The sequence below is a fragment of the Colobus angolensis genome, unplaced genomic scaffold (genome assembly GCF_000951035.1).
Source record: "Colobus angolensis palliatus isolate OR3802 unplaced genomic scaffold, Cang.pa_1.0 Scaffold14, whole genome shotgun sequence".
Classification (NCBI taxonomy): domain Eukaryota; kingdom Metazoa; phylum Chordata; class Mammalia; order Primates; family Cercopithecidae; genus Colobus; species Colobus angolensis.
In genome coordinates, this window is record NW_012114488.1 from 11,108,409 (window position 1) to 11,127,064 (window position 18,656).

The 18,656-nt window shown below is 39.4% G+C and overlaps 1 protein-coding gene across 3 annotated transcripts in view; it reads left to right on the forward strand.

Annotated features, from left to right (window-relative positions):
- The window catches only part of PDE10A (phosphodiesterase 10A), a 339,233-nt gene that overhangs the window by 204,727 nt on the left and 115,850 nt on the right, over nucleotides 1-18,656 (forward strand). For 2 of the 3 annotated variants that reach the window (XM_011934966.1, XM_011934965.1), the window contains one exon: nucleotides 17,706-17,826. In XM_011934966.1, coding sequence (XP_011790356.1) covers nucleotides 17,706-17,826 — 121 coding nt within the window. Of the gene's footprint in view, nucleotides 1-13,607; nucleotides 13,726-17,705; nucleotides 17,827-18,656 lie in introns of all 3 variants that reach the window. The other variant, XM_011934967.1, reaches the window with a different exon arrangement.

Below are 18,656 nucleotides of genomic sequence, written 5' to 3' on the forward strand. Positions count from 1 at the left end.
GTCTCGATCTCCTGACCTTGTGATCTGCCCGTCTCCGCCTCCCAAAGTGCTGGGATTACAGGCTTGAGCCACGGCGCCTGGCCGCGAGATTTCTTTACATGGCAGGTGTTCTAGATTTTTTTCTCTCCACTTAATTGTCAGCTCTAACCTTGTCTCCATCATTCGTAATTATAGTGGCCTCTATATTTTTGAGAAGACTGAGGTTATGTGATATGAGCCCTTGTTGTTTTGTTATTCTGTATATCAAAATGTCTTTCCATTAACTCTCTTCTTATTTTTGTATTTGGGGTTGAGCATCACACTGGAATTTACCTTTTGAAGACTACTTCCAACACCAGCTCTTGGATCCTGTTCCTATCAGCTTTGTCTAAAGCTACTTTTATTCAGTTGAAATCATTTCTGCTTGCATTTTCAAGAGATAAGGACTATGCCTCTGAGATATATTGAAATCATTCTAATCCAGTCAATTATATCAGTTGGGAATGTTTATTTCTAGTGTCTTCTTCACATGCATATATTTACTTGGTAATAATTACAATACACATATTATTTTGATTTCTGGTTTTTACTGTGCCATAAGCATTTCATGATTTTATGCAGTCTAAAATTATCTTTAGTGACTAAAAATGCCCATTGAGTTTCTGTGTGATGATGTTTTACTTTTTCATTCTATTGGTAGACCTTTAGATTGTTTTTAATTTTTCATAGACTGGTTATATTTATGTATATAGCAGTTTTATTCTTGTGAAATATTTCCTAAAGAACAATGCTAGGATCCAGTGTTACTAGGTCAAAGGACATGACTAATTTATGACATTTAACACACACTGTTAAGTTGGTTTAACTAAATTACTGTTACAGTTGAAGGTTTCATCCTAGTCCCATTAAAATAACAATTACATATCTTTTCACATGTAAATGGTGTGACACTGTTTTAATGTTTTTATTTAAAGCAAATACACATACTTCTGTATGTTAACTAGTCGTATTTCCTTTTACGAGAATGCATCTCTATTTCTTCTGTGTGTCATACATTCAAAAGAACTTCTCTGGTGTAATATAAATGACACTTAGATTTGAATTCTTACTTTGCCATTCTAATCTGAAAGACCTTTTGAAAAATGGCTTTTTAAACCCAAATGTAAAATGGGGATAAAGTCTACCAAACCTGAGAGGCAGAGCCAGAATAAGATTAAAATTTATGTCCTTACAATTATTTATTAGAAAACCCAAAACAAATTTAAAAAGCACAGGGGATGAATTAATGAAATATGAGAAGAAATTAATGGAGCGAAATTTAAAATATAGACTTGATTAATAATGCGAAAGATAGTTCTTTAAATACATCAATTCCATAAAATAGATTGACTTTGGCAATCTATTTAAGAAAAAAGAAAATATAGGCATTAGGAATGAGAAAGAGAATATAAATATGGACACCAGGGAGGTTATCAATAGTTAAATAGAGAATAGCAAATATTATATACTAATATAATTGCAAATTTATATGAAATGGCCAATTTTAGGAAATTACAAATTATCAGAATTGAAGAAGAGTTAAGAAACCGGAACATACTGAAAAAATTAGGAAAAGACCACCTAAAATGATCCGAGGCCCGAAAGCTTTTGCTGAATAATTCCACCAAACATTAAAGAGGAGAAATTTCTACATTATATGAATTGTGCACTCTAAAAGCTAGGAAAATAGCTCATCTCAAAAGGGAATATTATTTTTGACACAAAAGTTAGAGCATTAAACAAAAGAGAAAAAAAATTAAATTAAGAGACTGTTAACCAGTTTTATTAGCACAAACAAAAGTTCAGAAATCCTAAGTAAATGAATTCAACAATGCTTTAAAAGAATAATTTTTCATTGCCAAGGGTGATTGGCAAATAGAAAGCTAGTGTAGTAAGTCTAATAAGAGATTGGAGCAGGCTGGTGGTAATGGAGGTAGGGGAAAATGCTTGGGTTTGGTAGAATTCTGTGTTTATTTTGAAGGGAGGGCTAGCAAGAATTATTGATGAATCCAGATGTGTGCTATTAAAAAAGAAAGAAGAAAGGAGGCATCAGGGTTTTGCCTGAGTCGTTGGAAGGCTGGGAGGCCCTCCGTGGGAGGGCCTGCAGGACGGACAGGTCAGGGTGTGTGTTCAGGGGGCGGTTCCTGGCAGACAATCAGTTTTGAATGTGCTAAGTTGGAGATGCCTAATAGATTTCCAGATGGGAGATGTTAAGTAGTAAGTTGTATATATGAGACTGGAGTTTTGGTAAACGTTCTGGGTTAGAGATATAAATTTGAGATCATTAGTAATATGATGATTTAAGAACCATCCGCATACAGATAGTAGCTAAAGTCGTGAACCCAGATGAGATCACTTGACCAGTGAGTGTGGCTCAACCCTGGAACATGACATTTAGAAGTCTGAGACTTCTAAGGGAGGAAGAACTAGAAAGGAAGACTGAAAACAGTTATCCAAGAGGTGGGAAGAGAATCAGGGGTGTATGTTTCTTTTAAATAAAAAATTATTTAAAATAAAATAGAGCAATCAACTATGTCAAATGGTGCTGGAGTTTTAAGGAAAAGGAAGACTGAGAGCTGGTCTTTGGGTTTGGCAGTGTGGGGTCACTGGTGACCTCAGTGAAAGCTGTTTTCTTGGAGCAACTGGAGTTTGTGAGAGAAGAGAAATTGTAGGCAGCAACAGATACAATTGTTTTATGGAGTTTTACCTGAAAAGAGAGGAGAGAAATGGGTGGTAAATATATAGGAGAGTCATAAAGAGGCAACAAAAAGCCCTGGTTTTGTTTTAGTGTTTTTCTCTTAAAATATGGGATAAATGACAGCATGTTTATGTGTTTGTGGAAATGATTCAGTAGACAGAGAAAGTTTGATGATGCTGTGGGACAGAGAGAGGAGGATGGCCTAAAGAGAGTCTTTAAGGGCTTCAAGAGGCCCTGTCAGCCTCCCAGATCCTCCCTATTGCAGCTCGACCTGTTCCTTCACAACTAATTACCATTTACTCACTTTCCATTGCCTTTCTTACTATACCGTTTAAAAAGAGGTTTTCTACTTGATTACTGTTGGAACCGAACTCTCGATTCCCTCCTGGGCAGGGGTCGTCGCGAAGGATCACCGACACGAGGTTCACAGCAGAGAGTTATTTATTACTAGCGCGCTAGGGTCCCAAGCTCTAAGTTGGTCCTGGGACCCCGACTGCTTGTTACAGGCTGTTTATATATGCTAACACAAGTTCAAACACAGCTTATGGCGCGAAATTCAAACAAAGCTTAAGGCGTAAAATGATTGGGTCTAGCTATAGCCTGAGCAAGGGGTCTTGGTTTAATTGGTTAGAGCAGGACCTTATGAGGTTCTTTCCTGGAGTTGATAATTCCGGGAACTTTGAGGCAGGGTGAGACCCCTGGAATTGGCAGGGTGGGACCTCATGAGGTTGTTTCCCGGAATTGGCAGGGAACACTATCGAGGCAGGGTGGGACCCTATCTAGGCAGGGTGGGACCCTATCTAGGGCCACCTGGTGCTAACTTTTTAGGTTTTGTAAGGCCTACTAGTTTCATTTACCAGAAAAAGAAGCATAACCAAATACAACAGAGGAAGAACTAGAAAGACAACAATTTGTAAGAGGTAATACTTTTCTATGAATGAGTGGCAAATCTGGCTTTTAATGTTTAATCAGGTAAAGTGTAAACCAAAGTTGATTTCCTTATCCTCTAAGGGAAGGATACCGATCAGTCTTTTTCAGGGCAAGGTTTTTAATCCTGGATTTTATGAAAATGCAAATAAGTTTACATTTCTGATTTACAGCAATTTTCAGTAAGTTTCAAAGGCATAGTATTACAATGTGGTTCAGTGTTCAAAGTGTGGTTGACCATACAGAAGGCTGGATTAGAGTAGACATAAGTTGGAATTACCTGGAGTCCGTTCTTGTTACCTATTGCTATGGTTTGTATATGGTTTGTTTTGGCCCTAAGGAGTCTCCTGTTGAAACTCCACTCCCTCTCTTGCTTCCTCTCTGGTCATGTGCTATCTGCACACACTGGTTCCCCTTTGCTTCCTCCAGGAGTGGAAGCAGCCGGAAGCCCTCACCAGCAGATCCGTGAGCCAAATAAACCTTTTGTATTTATAAATGACCTAGCCTCAGGTATTCCTTTGTAGCAGCAAACATGGACTAAACACCAGTGCCCTCACTCTCTCCAGCTGACAACCACAGGGCTAACATGATGTGACCCAAGGGTAGCAGTGAAAGCATGTGGAGGAGTGGATAGAAAGTGTGTCTCTTTCCAGCTCCCCAAATAGAAGTTTCTTAAAATCGGGCTTTGGCTAAGTGCTAGGCTTTGAATGGTCCAAAATGATAGTTATAAACAAATACCTGGAGTGCAGGCAGGTATCCTATCTTGTTGATTATCAACACAGGAGGCAGACAGGGGAACCAGCTGACAGATACGGTGTTCCAGTAACGTAAAGTGAAATTCTGACATTTTGAATTTTGAAAATCAAAGAGCCCAGTAGTAACTTCTCACCCAGATGGAAAATCACTCATTCTTCATGAAGAAGAACCCCACAGGAAGCCTGCAAGAAAAGTCCATATTCACCTTATTACACAAGCTGAAATATCTTCAGGCATGCATATTCGTGTTCTGTGAAAGCTGGGAGAAAAACTCTTAGCATAAATTATGGATGGGTTGTTTTAGGCTAAATTTCTTTTCAGGAGCTTTGCTACTCCTTATGAACTGCAGCCTAGCAACCTCAGAAACCCGTGTGGAGCATCACTCCTAAGCACGTTGGCTTCCTGAGCGTATTAGTGTAAAACACTTCTCTACCGAATTGAATACAATATCCTGCTGTATGGAAATAGTTCATATTGATCCTTTAAATACTAGGGAATGCTTGCTAAAGACAGTGATCTGTTTGTACTTAAGGCAAAATCCATAATCTTAACAATAGATTACAGACGTGAACCATTTGTCTTTTAAAGTCCGTTCCCAATTCAATGATAATTAAGTGATGCTGATGATACATAGAAGATGCATATCTTATTACTCACTATGCTAGTAGGCAAGGAGTCATTTTGTCTAAAAAATGATATCAAACGATTATGATAAAAATGTTAAAAGTGGGAACTAAACACATTCCTCTTTCACAAGACTTTAAATTGCCACCTGTTTTGCCACACCATTCTTGGCAGCCGCAAGTCTATGCTAGACTAGAGATTTTGAAATCTGGTACAACAGAGGAGCTGCTTTAGGCCCATAAAGATGGTAGTCCTAGTTCATAAATTCAAGGGCTGTTTAAAGGTTATTTGGGGAGCATTTCCTCATTGTGTAAAAAAGAATACAGTAGTTTTCCAGTAATGGAGTAGATATGCACAAAATCCAATCACACCTAGATTGTGGTTTGTTAAAGGTGGCAGCAAAGGCATCAGATACTTTTTTGGTCATAGGCATTTTCACAAGTTGATAATTACTTGTTCATCTGTTCCCCTCCCCCAATAGGATTTAAACTCCATGAGAATAGTAGCCTTACCTGATAATGCTTGACACATTGCTAAATAAATATTTGTTAAAAACCTTACATATAGTCATATCTAGAAGGTATTGTGGGTTCAGTTTCAGACTGCTCCAATAAAGCAAATATCACAATAAAGTGAGTCACAATAATTTTTTGGTTTCTCAGTGCATGTAAAGTTATGTTTATACTCTACCGTAGCCTATAAAGTGTGTAATAATATTATGTCTAAAAATGCAATGTGCATTCACTAAGGAAAAATAATGCCCGGGTGCAGTGGCTCATGCCTATAATCCCAGTGCTTTGGGAGGCCGAGGCAGGAGGATCACAAGGTCAGGAGTTCAAGACCAGCCTGGCCAACATGGTGAAACCCCATCTCTACTAAAAAAAAAAAAAAAAAAAAATTAGCCCAGCATGGTGGCAGGCACCTGTAATTCCAATTACTTGGGAGGCTGAGGCAGGGCAGGAGAACTGCTTGATCCCGGGAAGCAGAGATTGCAGTGAGCCAAGACTGTGCCTCTGCACTCCAGCTTGGGCAACAGAGTGAGATCCTGTCTCAAAAAACAAAAAAATAATAAATAAACTTATGTGTGGCTTTATTGCTAAAAAATGCTAATGATTGTCCGAGTCATCGGCAAGTTGTAGTCTTTTTGCTGGGGGAGATTCTTGCCTAGATGTAAATGGCTTCTGATGTATCAGCGTTGTGGTTGCTGAAGGTTGGGGTGGCTGTGGCAACTTTTAAAAATAAGGCAAAAATAAAGTTTGCCACCTCAGCAGACTCTTCTTTTCATAGACGATTTCTCTGCAGCATGCAATGCTGTTTGAAAGCATTTTGCCCACAGTAGAACATTGGGGTTCATCCTTTCAAGCCCTGTCTCTGCCTTATCAACTAAGTTTATAGAATATTCTAAATCCTTTGTCATCATGTCAACAAACGTTCATAGCATCTTCACCAGGCATAGAAAGTGGGATGGCAGGCATGAGCCACCATGCCAAGTACTAATTTTGAAAGGAATATTTTTTGAGGGCAGTACATTTCAACAATGGGCTTAAAATGTTCAGTAAACTATGCCGAAAACAGATGTGATGTGCTTGCGGCTTTGTTGTTGCATTTCTAGAACACAGGCAGAGTTCATTGAATTGTAATAATCCCCATGTGTCAAGGACATGACCAGATGGAGATAATTGAATCATGGGGGCGATTTCCCCCTGTTCTCATGATAGTGAGTGAGTTCTCACAAGATTTGATGGTTTTGTAAGGGGCTTCCCCCCTTTGCTCAGCACTCATTATCTCTCCTGCCGCTCTGTGGCGTGGTACCTTCCACTATGATTGTAAGTTTCCTGAGGCCTCCCCAGTCATGTGGAACTATAAGTCAACTAAACCTCTTTTCTTTATAAATTACCCAGTCTTGGGTATGTCTTCTTAGCAGCGTGAGAAGGAACTAATACAGTGCCTTACTTACTCTCCTGTAATCCTTTGAAACAGCTCTATGTAGCATTTCTTCTGTGCTCAGTTACACTGTAGAACAAGTGAAGGTGGCTGCTTTTTCTCTTTTCCCCATGGTGCTAGGATAGGCAGGATGAATATCTACTGGTCCTTTATATGCTGTTTAGGATTTTAAAGCTTTTTAAAGGAAGCATTTGCAAAGAATCAGTGACCTCCTCTGTGTTACCCCCAAGCTTTTCCACACATGCCTGTGTAGCTCACAGATTTCCTTCTCTGGTCATTATAATCGCTCATTACAGAATAGTTAGGATTTTTAGCCTGTGCTGTTTGTGTGATATAGATCACCTTTATTTTTAACTTCTTTTCCTTTAAAATGCCTAAATCATTTTAATAACTCTATTCTTAAGAATATAAAGCATGGAAAAAAAGGGGGGCACCTTCTTGTAAAGTTAAACATTGATTTCTCTTGCAACCCAGGAATTTTACTCTGATATTTGCCAAACATAACTGAAAACCTGTGTTCACAAAAAAGACTTCTGTAAGAATGTTCATAGCAGGCTTTATTCATAATAGCTCAAAACTGGAAACAAACATTCCAAATATCCAGCAATAGTGCGACAGATAAACAAGTTGTAGTACGTTAATACAAGAGAATACTACCAGTAATGGAAAGGAACACACTACTGAAGCACACAGCACCATGGCTGAATTGCCCCGACATTCTGTTGAGCCAATGTAGCAGGTTCAAAATGTTGGAACCGAACTCTCGATTCCCTCCTGGGCAGGGGTCGTCGCGAAGGATCACCGACACGAAGTTCACAGCAGAGAGTTATTTATTACTAGCGCGCTAGGGTCCCAAGCTCTAAGTTGGTCCTGGGACCCTGACTGCTTGTTACAGGCTGTTTATATAGGCTAACACAAGTTCAAACACAGCTTATGGCGCGAAATTCAAACAAAGCTTAAGGCGTAAAATGATTGGGTCTAGCTATAGCCTGAGCAAGGGGTCTTGGTTTAATTGGTTAGAGCAGAACCTTATGAGGCTCTTTCCTGGAGTTGATAATTCCGGGAACTTCGAGGCAGGGTGAGACCCCTGGAATTGGCAGGGTGGGACCTCATGAGGTTGTTTCCCGGAATTGGCAGGGTGGGACCCTATCAGGGTGGAACACTATCGAGGCAGGGTGGGACCCTATCTAGGCAGGGTGGGACCCTATCTAGGGCCACCTGGTGCTAACTTTTTAGGTTTTGTAAGGCCTACTAGTTTCAAAAAGAGTACATACTGTATGATTCCATTTACAAATAATTCCAAGAGCTGGCAAAACTCATCTATGGTGGGAAAAAGTCAAAAAGACTGGCTGCCTTGAGGATAGGGATTGATTAGAAAGGACTATGGGAGGGACTTTATGAAGAGATGAAGGGTTCTCTTTGGTAGGATGTATGTTACAAGGATTTATGCACTTGTACCTTTAAGATTTGTATATTTCAGTGTCTGTAAATTTTACCTAAAAAACTAAAAAATATTAAAATATAATTAATACTTTTACTATTTGAAGTGGTATGGCTTAGCATCTCTAAAACTACCTCTGTGTATTCTAGACTTGAGAAAATATATAAGTATATTAAGGATATTGGCAGCCAGATTTCACATGTTGGGTGAGGTAATTACAAATACAGAAATAGGGAATAGTGGAATATACATTGTAGTGTTTGGTTGGAACCGGAGGTATCAGAGTGAGTCATGGTTTTTCATCTCTCTTAATATATGTATATGTAAGTAGACAAATACATACAGAATGACAGTTATCAGGTTATACATACCTATGTGTGTGTTTGTGTGTGTGTGTATATGTATGTATGTATTGAGGTCCTTTCATATCTATCTATATCTATATCTAATGCATTAGAAGTATTGACAGCAGTGTGATATAGCTCCAACTCTTGGATTTTAAATACCATTTTCTAGTAAAGGGAACTGGGATTTCTTTGGATTAGAAATGGCTGATTCAAGGGCTGGCAAAGTATGTGACAAAAAGGTAAGGAAGTGTTGAAGGAATCGTTAGGATGTGTCAAAAGGATACAGGCGCTGTCTTGAAGGAGTTTCTGCTCACCAAATCTGGGCCAATTTCAGCATCAAATTAAATGACAGTAATCGTGGATCATGCCCTTTTGTGTAAGATAAGTCTTTGATTCCATGTTCATATGGGAGAAGTCAGGGAGGCAGCCAGGCAGGCTCACTCTTCTTCAGATTATGGCTTTCTAGCTTCATCACTTCATTGTTTCGCTGAAAAAAATCCAGAACCTCAATCTCATCTTGAGAAAACATCAGACAAACAAAATTGGCCTGTATTCTTCAAAAGTTTCAAGTTCAGGAAACACAAAGACAGGCTGAGGAACTGTTCTATGTTGAAAGATGCTAAAGAAATGTGATGCCTAAGTAGCATATATGATCTAGGATTTGAACTTAGACGGGTGAGGGATAATGATCCTTTATAGGACATTTTTGGGACAACAGGTGAACTGTGAATGTGTGTTTTTATTTAGCTAATATTGTTGTAGAAATGTTAAATTTTCTGATCATGGCAACTGTATTTAACTTGTAGGGGAATGTTCTTTTACTTGAGAAATGCACACTGAAGTGTTTCGGAATAAAGGGGCACACCAACTTGCTCTTAAATATTACAACATATTTATAAAACGTGTAAGTGTGTGTGTGTGCATGTGTGGACAGAAAGATTGATAGATACAATTTACTGATAGAATGCTGAGGCAAATTAGACAAATCAAATTATTGGTAAATCTTAGTGTCCTAATTTAGCTGCTGTCACAAAGTCCCATAGACCGGGTGGCTTAATAAACTTCAGAAATTTACAGTTCTGGAAGCTGTGAAGTTCAAGATCAGTCAAGGTGACGGCAGATCCAGGGTCTGCTGAGGACCTCTTCCTGATACTAGGCAGCTGTCTTCTTGCAGTGTCCTCACAGGGTGGAAGTGTCCAGTCCCTAATCCCATTCATGAGGGCTCTGTTCTCCTGACCTAATCACTCCCCTGAAGCTCCCACCTCCTGATTGCATCACAGTGGGGGTTAAGATTTCAGCATAGGAATTTTAAGGGGGGGACAGAGATACAGTCTACAGTTCTGGATAAAAGATGTACAAAGTGTTTCTTGTACTATTCTTGCAGTTTTCTGTAAGATCGAAATTATGTCAAAATAAAACATTGTAAACAATATAAAAAGAAACAAAGGAATAATATAAAGAATGATGAGAAGAAGATATTTTTCCAGCATTGAAGTTTATATTGGAAACTGAGGAGCTCCTTTTTATGCTGTTAAATATTAATCCAATTTAACGTTTGTCTCATTATGACTTCTTGTTTATTGTTGGCCTTCAAGATATGTTGTTGCCACCTCATAGAATCACAGACTCTCGGGACTAACAGGGGTCACAGTTTCCATGTGATTATTGAATTGCCTCCAAACTTTTTTGGCTAAGTGGCTGTCTAACGTATGTTTACATAGCTAATTCATTTTAGCAGGTATGGGAACATTTGTCCTCCCGGTTAAACCAGCTTTTACCTTCTTTCTGAACCAATGATTAACACTGATTTGTTCATTACCATTTTATTCTGTAAAATATTGTTTTCCCCTAGACAAGAGAGTGGCTTTCCCCTGGTTCCCAAACTGTGTTCCAAATACCCCGAGGCAGCACAGCAAATATGCAAGGATAACATTCAGGATATATTAAAATGTCATGGGAAACACAGTGGCATATGTTGGACAGAAACTGATGTAGTTCAGTTTCAATGTTAGCTTGACATAGTTGAGTTTTAATATTAGATCACTACAGTTCTTTCCTTAAGGTCTTATCTTTGTGAAACTGTGTTTTTGGTGGTTGCTCAAATAAAACACAAGTACTGCATGAGATCAGCATGAAACAGAATATGAAGATGGTGGTGTCCAATTTGATTCGGAAATTGTGTAGCTCCCAACTTACTCTACTTTGGAATTTTGACTCGTCTCGCATTATGAATGCTGCAGTGACGCCCAGTATAAACTTGTTGTAGGGTCTCTTAGGAAAGGCATGAAAGGACTTTATGAAGTTAAAAATGCTGTAAAAATACAAGTTCTTAACATCTTTATTAGTATGCTTATTGTGGTTGTTATTAGTCAAGCCATAGAATTCATGTTTACTCAATCTAATATTGATTGATTCCTTTATCATGGGGTTTCCATAGAAGTGTCTTAGAAGTATGTGATTTGACATTGACGTAATTTGTCTTCTCAGCTTTGCCTTTCATAACAGTCCTGATAAATAATAGAATGACCACAAGGCTAACAACCAAATAACAATTTTGCTTACTCTTGTACATTTGCATATAATTTTATATTTTACAGTATATTATGGTTTGAGTGATTTGTTAACTATGTAGATAGACCTTTAATATCTGAGTTAATATGTCAATATAAAATAGTAATTACAGTAAAAACATTTTGCTGTTATGTTTGCAGTTATAATGAGAAACAAAAGGAAACAGGATGTGCTAACATATTCTATTAGATTAAATATTAGAATTTGGAGCTTAATATAAACAAGAAAAAAACTTAAAACCTAGGTCATAGCTTATCTTAGAAAGTTAGTGTTGGAAAGGGAAAGTATTTTACAGACAGTATAATTCAGCCTTCTCATTAGACAAATGAGAAAACTAAAGCCCAGAGATGTGAAATGAAATCTCATGATAAACTGTCCAATTCCCAGAATGTCTTCTTGTTCTCATTTGTTTGTAACAACCCATTTCCTGCCCAAAAGAGTTGGAGAACAGCTGGTTATTAATCTCAGCCCTGCACACAGGTCATTATTAAAGAGCCTGTTCTCAGAATTCTATGCTAAGAGGAAGGAGTCAGCCGTGTATCATTTGTGTAGGGACTGAATGACTAAAAACTCCCCTTAAGCTGGCTAATGCTCCTTTCTTCCACGTGAAAAATGAAGAATTCAGAGAACGTATTGGTTTATTTAAAAGAAATATCTAGTGATTTTTAAACATGAAGCTTTTGCGTGGCTGGATCTAGGTGTTCAAAGTCTATCATTACGACTTAGGTCTCTCACTATCGTTTGGCTCAGCTTTCTTTTAGGCTAACTTCATTCTCATAGAAGCTCCTTTAAAAGACTATGGGATAAAGAAAATACAGAACTAGTGGTTGGAATAAGTGGAATAAGTCAGGAAGAGAGGGTGTGATAAAGTAGAATATTTTATCTGGAGTTATTCAGAACTTGAAATAGCTCGAATAGGGTCTGCTTACAGATGATAAAGAAAATAACATAAGTTTTGGTGACCTCAAACAACGTTGTCATATTTTAGAGTCGTTAGAATTTCAGGTGTTCCTGATTTTTATGTAAATTCTATAATCATGTAAATACCTATCAACAGGTACCTGGGTAAGAGCAAGACTTGGACAAAACTTTGGAGCTAGAAAATAACTGAGAAGTTTTGGCTGTTAAGATTACACTTTAGCAACAAAAAGTCACAAAACTGAGTTGGAGACCAATGACTTATCATAGTTAAGTGTGCAACGAAGCAAGTAGGACCCACAAGGCTAAAGGAAGGGGGAACCAGCCCTCAGAAATGTTAGGCACCGCCCAGGAAGGCAGCAGATGTGAGAAGGGAATACACACACCTGAGAGAACCTCTTCCACAGCCCAGGCTCTCCATGCTTGGGAAGAGAACAGGGAGTGGCTACCACAGGTAAAAGCCTAATAGTAGCAGTTAGTAGTTTTTGGAGTTTGAAATGCAGCTTAAGAATTGCTTGGCAGGTTTCTGTTTTGCTGCTTTGGGTCATAGTAATTAATTGATTTATCCTGTTCTCTTTACTTGGGAAGCTCTTCCCTCAGATTTCTGCAAGTCTCACTTCTTCAGTCCCTTGCTGCATGGGGATCTTTCAGTGTGGAGTTCTGTCTCCTGCTGAGTATGTCTGTTCCAGAAGTGTATTCCCAAACTGCAATCACCAGAGGATGTGTTTGAGAACCCATTGTGGCTCATTTTTGAGACAAACCTTGAGCTAAAGCTTCACTGATTACCTGATCTCCATGAGCCCCTTTTGATTGGTATACCTCAGTGGAGTTTGGGTCTCTTAATAATTAGTACTGCATTGCATTCCAGCCTGGGCAACAGAGCTAGACCCTATCTCAAAATAATAATAATCATAAAGAACTAATGTCAGGGTAGAGCTGATGTCCAGTGGTTCCCCAAGTCTAGTAATTCTTCATGCCCCCATAATATTCAGTCACCCAGGTAAATGGCTGCAGACCTCTTTGGGAAAGGTAGGCGGAAGATCTATGCTATAAATTTTTGGCAGCATAGTAGGATTCTTCTTTAAGGGGACCTTGCTTTCTCTTTCCTTATTTAAGGAGTTCTGGGCCTGCGAATTGGCTCATGTCTGGGAATTCAGTGAAGTATTCTGACTTTCTCTTGTGGTCATCAAGTCAGATTTTTGTTCATTTAAGCCACAACATTTCTGTTTAAACAAATGAAAAAAAGTATGTCGGTAGGCTGCCCTGTTCAGTTCCAGGGACACTGTTGTCTTTGTTTTGTGTTGCTATACCAGAATACTACAGACTAGGAAATTTATAAATAAAATAAATTTATTTCTTACAGTTCTGGAGACAGAGAAGCTCAAGGTCAAGGTGCCTGCATCTGGCAAGGACCTTCCTGCTGCATCATCCCATGGCAGAAGGTGGAAGGGCAAGAGATCACGCTTTAGAGAGAGAGGAAGGTGGCCAAACTCATCCTTTTATTCAGAAACCCACTGCTGAGATAACTAACTCACTCCCCCAGTAATGGTATTAATCTGTTTATGAAGACAGGGCCATCATGTCCTAATCACCTCTTACGGTTCCACCTCTCCATACTGTTGCATTGGGAATTATTTAAAACAAACTTTGGGAGATACATTTAAACCATAGCATTCCACCCCAGCCACCAAAATTCATGTCCTTTTAACATGTAGTATGCAGTAATTACATCCCAATGGCCTCAAAGTTCTTAACTTGTACAGCATCAGTCCAGAGTCTCATCTAAATCCAGTATGAGTGAGACTCAAGGAACAATTCGTCCTGAAACAAACCTCCCGCTTTGAGCCTGTGAAATCAAAACAAGTCATCTACTTCCAAAATTCAATGGTAGAACAGGCATAGGATTTACACTCCCATTCCCAAGAGGAGAAATAGACAAGAAAAGGGGTAACTGATCCCAAAAGTCCAAAACTCAACAGAGAAAACAACATTAAGTTTTAAAGCTGCAGAATAATCTTCTTTGACTCCATTCCTCCCATTCTGCTCACACTGGAGTGGGGATTAGGCTCCTCAAGGCCTTGAGTATCCTTGCCCCTATGACTTTGCTGGGGCCAGCCCACACTTCAGCTCTCACAGGTTGGTGTCTCTCATGCCTGAGCTTCTTCAGAATTGTGGAGTTGCATTGGTAGCTCTACATTTTGGAGTCTCTGAGATGGCCTTGCTCTCAGGGCTCCACTAGCCACTGGCCTACTGGGGGCTCTCTGTGGGGGCTCCACTGCTGCAACAAGTTTGTCCGTGGGCCCCAGGGTCTCTACTACATCCTTTGAAATCTAGGTAGAGGCTGCCGTGGCACCACAGCTCATGCAGCCGGCAAGTTTGCAGTTAGTGCTATGTGGATACCACTGTCACTTACTATTTGTGCCCTCTGGAGGTGTGGTAGGAGCTGCACTTGAACTCACTTGAGCCGTGGCCAGGCTCACACTGTGAAGGAATGCAGGGAGTAGAGTTCTAAGTTGCCTGGGCAGCAAAAGCTGAGGTTCCATGGACACCTTTCTGGAAACCTTGCCCTCAAGGCCCTGCTCTGAGCCTGTGATGGGAGGGATGGCCTCCAAGACCTCTGAAGCAGCTTTACGGTCTTTCTCCCGTGGTCCTGATAAACGGCACCCAGATACTTGAGTTCATTGCTCTTAAGTTCTGCTTTCTCTATAGCCCTGGGACATGGCTACAGATCAGTCAAGTTCTTTTTGACTTCATTAGGATGGCTTTTACTCCAGTTGCCAGCATCTTGTTCATTTCCATCCAATACCTCATCAGAATAGCCTTTATTGTCCATGTTTCTATCAGCTTTCTGATTGTGACCACTTAAGTAATTCCTAAGAAAGTTAAAACCCTCCCTACACCTGTTGTTTTTTTTCTAAGCCCTCACCAGAATTTCCCTTAATGCTGCCTTGATTGCAGTCTAGGCTCTTTACAGCCATTTCCTCCAAGTTCTTCTGGCCTCTACTCATTTCCCAGTTCCAAAGCTGCTTCCACGTTGTTAGATATTTGTTATTGCCACAGCCCCACTTGTAGGTACCAGTTTTCTGTTTTAGTCCATTTTGTGCTGCTGTAATAGAGTATCTGAGACTAGGTAACTCATACAGAACAGAAATTTATTTCTTACAGTTTGGGAGGCTGGGAAGTCCTGGGTTGAGGGGCCTTCATTTGGTGAGGGCCTTACTGCTGTGTCATCCCATGGCAGAAAGGACAAGAGCAAGAGAGAATGTACGAGAGAGAAGGGAAGAGGACCAAAGTCATCTTTTATCAGGACCCTGCTCCCGTGATAACTCATTCACTCTCCCGATCATACCATGATTCCATTCACAAACACCATGATTCCATTCAAAAACACCATGATTCCATTCACAAACACCATGATTCCATTCACAAGGCTCTGCCTTTTAAAGGGCCTGCCACTCAACACTGTTGCGTTGAGGATGAAGTTTCCAAAACGTGAACTTTGGAAGAAATGTTCAAACCGTAGCACCTGGTATCAAGCAGCTGTGCTGAATATTTCTGTGACCAAATTCCTCCACAGCTTTGCTTCTGTTGATTATGCTGACAATACCCACCTTGTCTCTGGATGTGAAGTGCTCCCACTTGTCCTCTGCCACATCAATATCCCATCTTCTGGGTGAATTCAAGGAACCCAGCCATACGGCAGCAGTTCCCACATTCATTCCTGGCCCACACCAGGGCCAGGTATGTATTCACATATTCCAGGGCTCCCCTTGTAAATGTATTTCTCATGGCCTTGGTGAAGGGGGGCATCCCTAGGACATAGCCAGGGGATTGCCAAACTGGTCTCCCATCATCAGGCAAATCCAGCATTCCAATCTTGCTAAGCCTTTGAATATATACCTGGGAAGTTCTGAGGTTTCAACTTCATGGAGCATTGGCCACTTTTGGGAACAGATTTCAGCCAACCTAGCGCTAGCACACTGAACCCAAGCTGGTGCTCTCATATAAAAACCTGCCATATTTACGTATTGATTCCCTTCCAGCTAGAATGTGAGCTTATTGAAGACAATAGATGTAATTGTTTCACTGTTCTAGGGTCTCTGGTGACTAGAAGAGAGCCTGCTCTAGTGCATTGTCTGGGTGTTCAGTGGTATTTGTCCAATCATTGACTCGTTGGTTACTTATTTGTTCATTCAACAGATATTTATTGAGTATAGTGCTCCAGAAAAACAGCAAGTAATAGACCTTTAGAAGTGGAAGTTATCTGAATGATCAAGAAGCAGAAAGATGGCCAGGGTTGGGACAGTGAGGGTAGAGGGAATGGGGTGTGAAATGAAGTTCTGAGCTGGATAGTAACCATGTTTTGCAGCATGTGGCGTGTTTCCATGTGAGGCATTTTTGTCTATTATTCCAAGTGCAGTAGGAAGTCCCAGGAGTGTTTTAAGCCAGGGAGAGACAGAATTTTATATTTCAAGTTTACAGTACCTGTTATCTTGAGACTAGGTTTAGTAAGACAAGTGTGGGAGCAGGGAGCTTCGTTGGAGGACTGTTTTTTATTCCTCTAGAGAATACACAGTGTAGCTTGAACTAGAGCAGGGTGGGGGTTGACATCTCCCTGTCCACCTGCTGTTGTCACTGGTGCCATGATGAAGCCTTGTGCTGTGGACATGCTGTGGGGCTACTGCTGTGGGGACAGTGGCTGCAGTGCAAGCGTCTAACTCTTGCTATGGTGGCAGGGATGAGAGCAGACCAAGGTGGAGCCGTATAGATGGAAAGGAATGGAAAATTAGAGTGGCACACGGGACACTTGTTTCACCCAGTGCAGCGACTGCAGCAGCCTTTTCTAACATCTTACAGAGGTGCACTCAGCAAGCTCTTCTATGATATTATTTTTACTAATCCAGTTGCCTCATATATATAAAACTTCAGAAACAAAGTTAAACTTTGTAACAGCGCTATTTTAATATAAATAGGCTGCATAGATGCAGATGCAATAATTCTAAATATCCAGGCGCAGTGACTTATGCCTGTACATCCCAGCACTTTGAGAGGCTGAGGCAGAGGGATCACTTGATCTCAGGAGTACGAGACTAGGCTGGGTAACATGGTGAAAGCCTGTATCTACAAAAAATACAAAAATTAGCCAGGCATGGTGTGGTGGTGTGTACCTGTATTCCCAGCTGCTTGGGAGGTGGAGGTTGCAGTGAGCTGAGATAGTGCCACTGCATTCCAGCCTGGGTAACAGCAATAGACCCTGTCTCAAAATAAATAAATAGTCATAGCAATTTTAATTTTTAATCTACTTTTTTTATAAAATAGATTATAATATTTAAATCATGCTATAAAAACATAATGAATAGCTTAGTGTATTAAGTCACATATATTAATAGTATGTTTTACAGACTAAGGAATTTTTATTTATTTAAACTCTGTTTTTATTTTTGTTATTTTTAATCCAAAGTACCAAGATACGAATATGCAGGGAGTTGTATATGAACTAAACAGCTATATAGAACAACGGTTGGACACAGGAGGGGACAACCAGCTACTCCTCTATGAACTGAGCAGCATCATCAAAATAGGTAAGAAGCATTTTGTGTTCCTCTTAGAAAAATTGGGCAAAGATTTTTTTACAAAAAGCAGTAAAAAAAATTTACTTACTAAGAGGCAGATGAAAGTCATTTATATTTACTTCTATTTCTGGACTAAATTTGAAGTGAAAATATTTTATTATGAAACTACCAGAGTGAGTCAAACCTAAAACTTTCTAAATTATCTAATCCCAAATAAGTATCTGCCTGATACATACATGTAATATACTATGCCTTCTAATTCACACCTAGTTTCCTTTGGAAAGCATGGTTTTATTGAATTAAATCACATCTTTATAAAACGTATTAATTTTAAAGAGAGAATAAGCATTTTAAATATATTTGGGTAAATGACAATTTTATATACCATTTAAGAAATGGGTTATGTTGTGAATAGAATGGGGAAAGTTATGTCAGAAAAGTACTATTTTAGAAGGATGCACTTGTTTTTAGGACACGTTTTTCAGAAGGATACCCACTATGACAATTGAATCTTTCATTTTTCTTTTGTTTTTTAATTTGAAAATAAAAATATTAATGAGACCAACTACAGTGATCACATTTATTATATATTTAAGTATATGCTAGGCACCTGTCTATGCATACTATATGCATTAACTGACTTATTTTTATTATGGTCTCGTGAGGTTGTTTTTATTATTATCACTATTTTACTGATGAGGAAGCTTTTATTATTACCACTATTTTAAGATGTTGAACAGAGAAGTTAAACATCTTACCCAAAGTGACACAGGTAAAAAGGAGCTATTTTACTGATGAGGAAGCTATAGAACAGAGAGGTTAAACATCTTACCCAAAGT